General features: G+C 33.7%; 1 protein-coding gene across 1 annotated transcript; it reads left to right on the forward strand.

Annotated features, from left to right (window-relative positions):
- The first annotated feature begins 593 nt into the window (after window positions 1-593).
- LOC137409108 (elastase-like) lies at window positions 594-10937 on the forward strand. Its single transcript, XM_068095540.1, has 11 exons — window positions 594-646; window positions 975-1181; window positions 2349-2521; window positions 2748-2853; window positions 3409-3581; window positions 4864-5062; window positions 6707-6800; window positions 7653-7792; window positions 9225-9338; window positions 9467-9591; window positions 10524-10937. Exons 1-11 carry the CDS (start codon window positions 595-597, stop codon window positions 10698-10700), a joined length of 1560 nt encoding a protein of 519 aa, XP_067951641.1. The 5' UTR covers window position 594; the 3' UTR covers window positions 10701-10937.
- The last annotated feature ends 331 nt before the right edge of the window (window positions 10938-11268 follow it).

Raw genomic sequence — 11268 nt, forward strand, 5'->3', positions numbered from 1 at the left:
ATGCGTAAATGTATATCATTTAATATAAACATCTATATCATTTGATTTTGTGAGTATCACTTGTAATTGAATGCTTTATAAACACAATCAGTAGACAAAAAGTCAAGCAGATGATTTTTGATTCAAGGCTGGTTTGTAAAAAGTCAAGTAGATGATTTCCGAGTCAAGGCTAGTTTGTTTACAAAAACAACCAGAGATATTCAAAAGTAACACAACAAAATGCATTCCTTTATCTTTAGCACTAGCAACGCTAAACAACACTCATGAGGAAATGTGTTAAGTTATTCGAGTACTCATAACATAAAAATTATAAGTATGCACAAGCCATAGTAGTAACAACATTTTCCATTTTACTCAGGATATACTAGCCTACGATGTTCTCGGAATTTCAGTTTAAAGGGTATACGCTCCAGAACTTATGCAATAGCATTTCAGTGCAGTGGCATGCGTTGCAGGTTCTTGCTCTCATGTCATAATGAAATGCTCTGAATGTGGTAAACAGGACGTTGAATAAATTTACAATAGAAATCAGGTATGTTCACACATATAAATACCCTGTGTGTTGGTATTCCATTGTCACAATCAAGCTGCAAAATGAACTGGTTTAAAAACTTTTGTTTAATATCGGCGACTTTTCTTGCTTTGGGTAAGTTTAATAAATTCAATTGATATACTTCCATAATAATATAGATAAAATAATGAAAAACTTTTATAAAATTTAAAACGAATCAAAAAATGTACATTGGCCTTCGATTGCTACAACCTCCAAAATAAGAACATCACAATATTTTTGCGTGATTTATTATTTTGCAAATCACAAAAGTGTGTTTTTTTTGTTAGAACTATCATTTCTTGTTTTTTAAACATAAATAATAACAATGTTTCTTTCTTGAGTAAAATATTTTAATAAACTAAGAATATTCTAAAAAATATTAAATAGGTATTGGCTATAATCTCTCTGTACTTGTTTACAGCGAAACCTGCAGACTCGAGGCTGCAATACCTGAGACAGAAGCATATCTACCCAATGACCTTCAGCCAGTTCGCTAACGAGGGTCTAAATGGTGAAAATGTTAAACTAGTTAAAGTGCAGCAGAAGGGAGACCTGGTCAAGTGGATCACAACTGTTGACAATATTCCAGTCTTCGGATCCGTTGTCACAACTCATATAAATAAACAAGGTAAGTTCATTGGTTTTTATACCATAGTAAGTTGACACAAATTCAGCCATCATGTCATCATACTAACATTAGATTGTATTTATTTGCAATAACTTTACTGCCAGTTATTTTATTTGTAAAAATGTTGTTGAGAACTATTGGAAAAAAGTATATATTTAGATATATGGCAATTAAAAGGGAAATAACATAATATGATATAAAACTTTGAGGTGTGGCATTATTACTATTATTATTATCAATATCATTACCATTATTATTATTATTTTTATTATTATCGTTATTACATTACTATTACTATTATTATTACTATTATTATTTTTACTATTGTTACTATTATTGTCATTATTACTATTATTGTCATTATTACTATTATTATCATTATTATCATTATTATCATTATTACTATTATTATTACTATTACTATTATTACTGTTATTACTATTATTATCACATGTGCTGAACCTTGGCGTATATGCATATATACAGCTGAGTTTCTTCATCGAAGCACAAAAGTTAACCACAAATATCCTTACTGGCAACAAAAATTGACTTTGAACACCGTATTTCTGTTCAGTTGAAAATTTTCAACATGGTGAGTGGATAACAAAACATAAGAAGACTACAATTGAATTACAGGTTCTGGTCTCTACTCAGCAGAGCCGATTTAGGTATTGATAAGATATTTGCTAGAGCGGTAGCCATTTCTGCCAGTTAAAAATTCAACTTCGATCATAAAAACTTCAATCTACTCTTAGGTTTAATTTGAGGTTTTTAAAAATCTCATAAAATACATAAAAATCTAAAGTTTGATCATCTGCATCGTGTTATAAATTTTTCAATTTGGGTTAATTCTGATCATCAGGAATTGTAGTAGCGCTTCCTGGCTATAGAGTTTGACTGCAGCAGACAGCAGCCATAATTGTATGCTCAACATCTTTACTCCCTATGCATGTTGCAATATGGTTGGCTTTCACCATAACTGCTTGTCAAATTTTGAGCTAGCATCAGTGACTTGCTGCCTGGCAAACATAAATTTTGAGAAACTCAAAAATATGATTGAGAATTTTTCATGAAAATTGGATTATTACCACAAGAACTATTTGGAAAGACACTAATAATATTGTATCACCGTGTTTGCTAAAATTGCTGCAACAACTTTTTATGAAGGTAATGTCGACAGAATAGAAGGATATGTGCCAGAAACGCTTAGCAAGTTCTCACCCATCCCAGCACTCCCAGGAACTGAAGCTACAGATCTGCTCAGAATTCATTGGCACCACAAGGGCCTTACAAAGGTCTACTGGGATGATGATGAACCTAAGCTCTATGTGTTGCACGGGGTAAGATTTCACCCCTTGACCCAAAGACTTGTTTAGCAATTAAATAGGAATAACAGTTATAATTATATAACTAAACACATTGAGCAATGGTAGACTGTGTTTATAGCACTAAAATCTTTGAAAACAACGTAGGAAGCACAATTCCTATTGCCAATTGAGTGTCGACAGCGGTGATATATCGTAAATATGTTTTACAAACCAGTAAATAAAACATTCAATTCCGCAGACTGATGGAGTAACAAAGCTAGTCTGGCGGGCTTCCTACGGTGTAGACTGGCAAGATGGCGTAACTCCCGAGGCTGGCTATGGACCTGTTCCTGCATACATAACAGGTTATACGCTTACTTCCATCTAGGCTACATTTCTGCCTTAATGCTTCCATGCATCCTAAGAACTGGAGTAGAACTTGTTGGCTGAATGGGAACTGATCTCAACAGCTCTATATGTACAAATCAGATGTTTTATTTCAAGATATTTTCAGTTACACATATAGTATAGATATTGCATAGTTACACTCCCTTCTCACAATGTAGGGAGTAATTGCAAAATGTGTCAGTCGTAGAAACTATAAGTATGTAAAAGAAAAGGTGATTCATAAAACATAACTAAAGTGCACTGAGAGGTCTTTACGGTTAATACTCTATAATAGCAGCAAATATATTGACAAGGTAGAGTAAAGAATTTTTATCAACACTGTTGCTAGTCACAGATGTCTTGTCACCTGATCAGTCACCTCGACAAATCAGCAAAACTGTTTCAGTATAATTATAAGTTAATGTGCAATATTATTACTCAGTTGATTTTAGTTTGCTTTGTTGCTCATTAAACTTTTGTCGCAGTATTAAATTTTTTGTCATATTTAAACAAGCAGGAATTAATGTTGTTAGGCTTGGTGAACGCGCATACTGGAAAGGTAGAAAAGACCTGGAACAACCTACAGACAGCGGCATATATTCCTGCCATTGTCGGAAATGATAACATCGGGGCTTCCTTGACAGACATTGAAGTAATCAAGCACAACCATCAGTGTAGACACGTGGATGAAGATAGACGAGTCAAGGTATCACCTTATCGGTGCCCTGCTATTGCGTGTAACAGTTTCTTAACAGGCTTTACACGTAGGCCTTCTGATTTTACTGAATACGTTATATTTTAAGTTATTCTAGTAAATTGCAAAATTAAGTAGTTTAAACTGCGTAAAAGAAAATGAGCCTTTAAAATATAATATTAATAGAGTTATTGTATGTAAAAAAGATTTTCAATACTTGAAATTTGCTTAAACTTTTAGATGCTTATAATCCATGTCAGCGTCTACTGGATTAGTTATCTGGATTAGCTATTGTTGGTGTTTTTTTTAAAAATATTCTTTACTGTAAAAGCCATTCTGTAAAGCCATACTATAAAGCTTTACATTCAAAGCCATAGTTGGTTGTAATAAAAAAAGATTGCATTGTACGAGATTTGAACTCTAAACATTCTAAAACCTGCACCAATCGACTGCCTTACCATATTTCGTAATAATTGTGGATATAGTTACTGCGACTGACGATCTCTCACGGTGTACTGAACTGCCAGGATACTAGTTATAATTGTACAGTACAGATAGTTATTATACCTGACGATCTCTCGCAGTAAACTAGACTACCGGGGTCCTAATTATAATGGTACATATAGCTATTATACCTGACAATTTCTCACGGTACACTAGACTACCAGGGTACTAGTTACAATTCTACAGTACATATAGTTATTATACCTGATGATCTCTCATGGTACACTAGACTACCAGGGTACTAGTTACAATTCTACAGTACATATAGTTATTATACCTGATGATCTCTCATGGTACACTAGACTTCCAGGGTACTAGTTACAATTCTACAGTACATATAGTTATTATACCTGATGATCTCTCATGGTACACTAGACTTCCAGGGTACTAGTTACAATTCTACAGTACATATAGTTATTATACCTGACTATCTCTCATGGTACACTAGACTACCAGAGTACTAGTTACAATTCTACAGTACATATAGTTATTATACCTGATGATCTCTCATGGTACACTAGACTTCCAGGGTACTAGTTACAATTCTACAGTACATATAGTTATTATACCTGATGATCTCTCATGGTACACTAGACTACCAGAGTACTAGTGGTATGTACTAAAAATAGTGCTTGAACTAAGTGCAACTGCACAAAAAACAGAATTAGTAAACTGAATTTTCAAAGAGTGATCTATAATAAGAGTGTTACTCATATTTACTGTTAGAATAAACAAAATATTTATGGATTGAGGCATATTTTTATTGTGTAATATTATATTTGTCTTTCAGTCATACACACTAGGCAACAATCGATTTTTTCATCCGGACATCACTGTAACAGACTTCATATGTGATTGGGCGAAAGACAAGAACTGGGACTTGTATAACTTCACTGGCGGTTTCAGCCCACGAAACGAAGCTTTCCAGCATGGGGTTCGATTTGTTGATCTCTGGAGGAAGTTGGTAGGAGATGAAATATTACCCTACCGTAAGTTAAACCGTAGTAACTCTCTGCGAAAGTATGAGGAGTGTTTATTTGTGAGAATGAAACAGGAGAGCTGAATAATTTAGATCAACCCGAGTCATGAAGCTTATATAGGCAGCGCTAGTTTCACTTCATGTACTTTCTTTATCAGTTTAAAAATGGCAAAACATACCAGAACATCTGTTTCTTGATAGCAGCCCTAGCAATATTCTCACCAATAATTTAAACACAAGTAGTATGTGTAAAACAATGAAAATGGATTAGCCGCAAGTTTCCACCACAATCAGTACCTATAAATAATTGTATAAAGTTATGTCAAAAAACTGGAGTGTATTAATTGTCTAATGTGTGTCAAGGTTAATGCTTGTTTTAATCTACTTTGTGATGGAAACATAAATCTGTGCTAAACAATATACTAATATGATATAAAAAACCTTCTAAAACTAAAGATTTCGCCAAACTTTTGAAAAGCTAAGAATATTCCTAAACTCTTTGTTTTCAACTGAAGCATTCCTGAATTAAGTGTTTTTAATAAAACTACTAACATATCTGTGGTTCTAAGGAATTATTAAAATGAAGATCTATGCCCAGATATTTGATGAAATCATTTTTAATGATTACACAGGGAGGTAGCGATAGACATGTTCATGAACACCACAAATCAATTCATCCTTGTTATAACATGATTAGGTTTGATGCTTTACAACAACACTTTTCGCTCGATTCACTTTATTACAATCTTCATGATAAAATCTGTTTTTGAGAAATCTCTATAATTTGTCTAAATTTAATAAGATCTTTAGTTTTACAGTTTCATACATAAATAATCACTGTAAAATAACCTTTGTGTCTTTAGGAAATTTTATTCCTCGCTTGGAAGTTTTAAAGATTTAGTGAAGTCATTTAAACTTGTCACAGGAATTTTTGTAAATCTTGAGATTTGCAATTGCACCTTAGCATTATTAACCTACAAGTACAAGCTGATAAATTCGCATACAGAATTCATACTCAGAATATCTCATCAAGCAAACTTATTGAGGCATTCATGGCTTTAGCTCGGTTATTTATTGTCAATATAATCTACATCAGACTGCTAACTTTGTACATGCATGTTGTGCAATAGTTAAATGTAGCTGATGTTGTATTGCGCAATCCATGGTTGAGTCATACTATTTCTTTATTAACACAGTTCACTTACTTAGTTATTACGCAATATTCTATTTTTAGCAACTGACTAATAATGCTGTTTTTCTGGAAATTACCAGAATAATGTTTTTAGTATATAAGGACTGACATTCTTATGGCTTGATTCATTCGTTATTCACTTGCAATAAAGACAACGTCTAATGAAAATGAAATTATTGCCAATAAAGTACTATATATAATGAAAAGTTTGAATCTTCTCTTGATAGACCCGCACAAGGGGTCGTATATAAGAACTCGGGGTGTCACCACATCTACTGTGTGACATTTATGTAGCGGTATTGTAGTATCGTCATATCGTCATGTCAATGTATCATCGTAAAGTCGTATTGCATCATATGATGTGGTATCATTTCAGTATCCACAAACTGTTTGTATGAAAGAAATATAGTGACAACACAACATGTGATGAGCTCTATTAGCAACAGGAAATTTATTTTGTAGGTACAGATAAGTCATACTTAGAGTTCTATGTTCACTATGGCTACCAGACTGAAGAGGCATCATTTAGGGATAAGTTCTTCATCTTTGGAGACGGGTATGTATAGCAGCGGACTAACTAGTAATATAGTGTACTAGTACGATTGGCAGTCCTGTGCACTGCGAGAGATTGTCATGAGTAATCAGTATGTGCGTAAATGTTTGGTGAAGCAGTAAGGAGGCCGAGTAGTGTAGTGGTTAGCATGCCCATCTGCCTACTGGAGGGTGGAAGTTCAATTTCTCTTGGAGGTAATGTTTTCCCACTAATGCTGTTACCATGGTAACGCTGTTAGCATGGCTTCAGATAGACGGATAAACACTGCTCTTATTATAGTAAAGATTATATTATATAACTTTGTATTATGTTCTAATATATTGTATTGTCATATTGTATCATATTTTATATAATATTATGCGGTATTATATTAAATTAAATTATAGTGTGTTTCAGTAAAGTAAACAATGGTATAATATCTTACAAAGTGAATGGTAGCTACAGCTCTCTCACTTCATAAGCCTTTGTAATTGATGAATGAGAAATCACCTTCCTATATTTGATTTGTTAAAATGAGTGGTCTTCATTTCCATTGAAATTACTTTTATCTGAATGCAGCTTTATTTGAGATTCGGTTAAGAGGACTCACAGATTTGTTGTTCATGAAATGTGACATTTGAATCAATGTTAAATTATCAGAAGTGATAAAGCGCAAGACGGACGCAAAAGTCATTTATTTTTGGTTTACTATAGCTGTTGTTTTAAATGCGCCAATTTTCACATAGTCACAAAATTCTGCGCATGCAATCAATGAGGCCTGTGTTAACTGGTAATAGCATGCTATATACCTTGAAATAGAGTAGATAACATTAAACTAATTTCCCAGTGTATTTTACATTCAAGTGCTACTTGCAGCAACAAAAACTACTACCCCATGACCGCACTAGATATCGTCTGCCACGAAATAGGCCATGGAGTTACGGCATGGCATGGTGGAAATATGGAATACTTAGGAGAGTCCGGAGCACTTAATGAAGCCTACTCAGACATGCTCGGTAGGTTCTCTAGTCCCGAGGGTTTACACTTTCAACTTTCATTCCTAAGGGATCGACGAAAAAAAGTACGTTTTAGGGGTGTTTTTGGTGGCCAGACACTCTAGAGTGTTTACATAAAAAGGATATGTTTTTTTTAGCTTGGTACAGTGGATAGGGGCCAAGCCTGTCTCATTGAGTGATTGAGCCAAAAAAGAGGGCAATTAGTCTGTGATGATGAAGCGATAAGGGGTAGCTTTTTTATTAATGTGTAAGTCAGTGGAAAGGGTGCGTTTTATAACATCTCAAACTAGCCCTGGGGATGAAAAGAAGAGTGGGAACCCCCGGGGCTCTAGTCTAGTCCTAAGACTATCTTTCATAGTTATTACCTACGAGCGTGTCCTAGTTGCATGACTTTGTAATTATCAGTGTCTAGAGCAAGCTTCTCAAACACCAGGTTACAGGTATGCTATAAAATCCATATCTTAAATCCGCTCTGTCTAGATTTTCATGGTGTTGAGGTCAGAGGCAGAGGTCAGAGGCAGCCAACTGCGTACTTTCTTCTAATAGAATGACATAAGAATTGCTCGTAACAGCTGGCAACAGTTAATGTGGATTTAAATAAATTAGTGGCGTTGAGGCTTCTTCCGTATACACTTTTCTTTTGTAGACACTAGCTTGTTTGAATATTGCTCTGTATACACTAGCTATGGATATACAACTACGTATACACTAGCTATGGATATACAACTCTGTAAATGCTAGCTATGGGTATACAACTTTGTATATACTAGTTATGGATATACAATTCTGTATATCCTAGCTATGGATATACAACTCTGAATATACTAGGTATGGATATACAACTCTGTATATACTAGCTATGGGTATACAAGTCTGTATATACTAGCTATGAATATACAACTCTGTATATACTAGCTATGGATATACAAGTCTGTATATCCTAGCTATGGATATACAACTCTGTATATACTAGCTATGGGTATACAACTCTGTATATACTAGCTATGGGTATACAACTCGGTATATAAATTTACAAAAAAATTATTTGAAGTAGATCTTAAAGGGCTATGCATAACTTAAAAATAACTTGGGTTAAAAAGTTATATTGCATCCGATACATATATTACACTCAAGATAACCTTGATCACTTCCTTTCTTATAAAATCATGTATATAAATGATATAATATTAACGATATAAAAAATATGTGTATGAAATTATTTACAAAAAATTATAAAAATTAGAATAATTTACTTTTACTGAACATAAGTAAAGATATCAAAGCCTAGAGTTTTTCCCTAAATCATTGAAATGGAACCTATACATAACATTAAAATGGATGGCTTGTTTTCATACTATTTTAGCTATAGCACATTAGTGTACATTCCTGAATGACACTAGGGACAATATAAAAGTCATTTATTGTATTTCAGGTGAGACTTGTGACATGTTTTATAACAACAAGAAAAACTATCTTCTCGGTGAAGATATCATGAAGCCTGGAAAAGGAGAAGCCATTAGAGATATGTGCAAGCCTTCAAGATTTGGTCAGTGTTTATCATTTTGTCATTACCATGCATAGTAGCTCAAATCCATATTTGAAAATGCAATCTTATCAATTTATTCATGAGTATTCATACAAGTGTACTGATTATATGTGACAGGCTATTTGTAGGAGGTCTGGAACATTACAAGGATTATAATGCATCTGTAAACGTGCATAAGTCTTCAGGTATATACAATAAGGCCTGGTGTACTCTTTCTAAAACAAAAGATTGGGATTACATCAAAGCATTCCAGGTGAGCTCAAGCGATATTTGAATATCTTTACAAATAAATTTCAAGATTTATTGCTCATTTATTTGATGATTCATTCAGCTCTAATTCGCTCTCAGCTCATCAATGGTGACATATACTTCTGTCAGTTGATGTTAGAGGTTACTCTTTTGACCAACTGACAGCAACTTCAATTTGAAGAGCTCACGCTGGACTATTATAAGTGGTTCTCACATCTAAATCTGGGAGTGTTCGTGTGCAGTTCGCCGATTTACAACAGCAGTCTGCTACTTTCATTGGCTGGTCCAAAATGAATGCTATTGGTTAATGTCAAAATGAATGCTATTGGTTAATGTCAAAATGAATGCTGTTGGTTAATGTCAAAATGAATGCTATTGGTTAATGTCAAAATGAATGCTATTGGTTAATGTCAAAATGAATGCTATTGGTTAATGTCAAAAGTGAACAAACTGCTCATTAAGAATTATTGAAATTTTTTTTCGTAGAATAATTAGTATCAAAACAAAGATGGATGTAGATAACATTTGTAAATAGGAAATGAGTCTGCTGACCAAAAATCCTAATCTGCTATTGGCTAATCTTCATTAACAAAATCATTGCGACCCGTGATTCGATATTTACAAATGAGTTTTTAGTCACGGGTATTGTGGTATTGTAAATTAGCCAACTGAATCATTCAGTATTAGCATGTCTTGAGACTGTGCCGTTGAAAATTGCGAACAAAACTCAATAAGCAACCACAGATATCTTCAGCATTTTGTATTACAGTTTGTTGTCTTTTCCTGTATGCTTATCAAAACTGATGGTTAGCTGATTCATGTAGAGTATAATGAAAAAATGTTTCCAAAAAGTTAACGATGTTGTCATCTAAAAATATTTTTTGAGGAGTTTAAAATATTATTTGAAGATAAATTTTACATAAAATTTTGTTGCAGATATTCACAGATGCAAACCTACTCTGTTGGGCTGAAGAAACAACAATGCATTGTGGGGCATGCAGTGTTGAAAATGTTGCTGTCGATATCGGACTAAGCAAAGCTGATGTCACGGCAGCATTTCAAGTAGTTGGAATAGACTGCAGCTTGTGTGAGATGTCCTTGAAATATGGATAGCTGAAGAGATCAACTGTGCCGAGTAGTTAGCTGTACAATATTACATTGATTCTATTGTGCAAGCCACATGTAACATTATATAGTAAGTTTTTATTATTTGCTAATATGGTAGTTTTTTGCAAAATAACAGCTTAATATCTTAAATAAATATAATACAATGTCATAAAGTTCTGTATCATAGAATTCGCAATTTGCTTTTTCATTATTTGAGCACAAGTTCACCCAACACTAATATTAATTCTTCATAATTCCGTATCCCTAACTACTAAACAAAGTGAAAAGCGTTTTATGATGATTTACAACTAGAATACATTTACTGGCAAATAGCTCAAGCTGCCATCTTATGAAATAGACAAGGAAAATAGGTTATCTGTTGACAAAAGCAGACAACTCCTATATACTTGTAGCTTTATGCATGGTGGTTATGACTCATAACCACCATTATCAGGTCAAAAGGAAATGTGTCAATATTTGATGATAAAATATCTCTCTGCATGCCATAATATATTGGTAAGAGCTGTGCTCCTAATTGTGACATAGATGCAACGAACGCTTGTCAAGTTGGGCA

The sequence above is a fragment of the Watersipora subatra genome, chromosome 1 (assembly GCF_963576615.1).
Source record: "Watersipora subatra chromosome 1, tzWatSuba1.1, whole genome shotgun sequence".
NCBI lineage: Eukaryota > Metazoa > Bryozoa > Gymnolaemata > Cheilostomatida > Watersiporidae > Watersipora > Watersipora subatra.

Excerpts from the sequence above, each read along its gene's own strand:
- LOC137409108 (XM_068095540.1), top strand. The coding sequence starts at position 595 with ATGAACTGGTTTAAAAACTTTTGTTTAATATCGGCGACTTTTCTTGCT. Across the intron at positions 6,801-7,652 it reads TTCTTCATCTTTGGAGACGG|CAACAAAAACTACTACCCCA; the intron begins GTATGTATAGCA and ends TGCTACTTGCAG. Across the intron at positions 9,339-9,466 it reads GTGCAAGCCTTCAAGATTTG|GAGGTCTGGAACATTACAAG; the intron begins GTCAGTGTTTAT and ends GGCTATTTGTAG.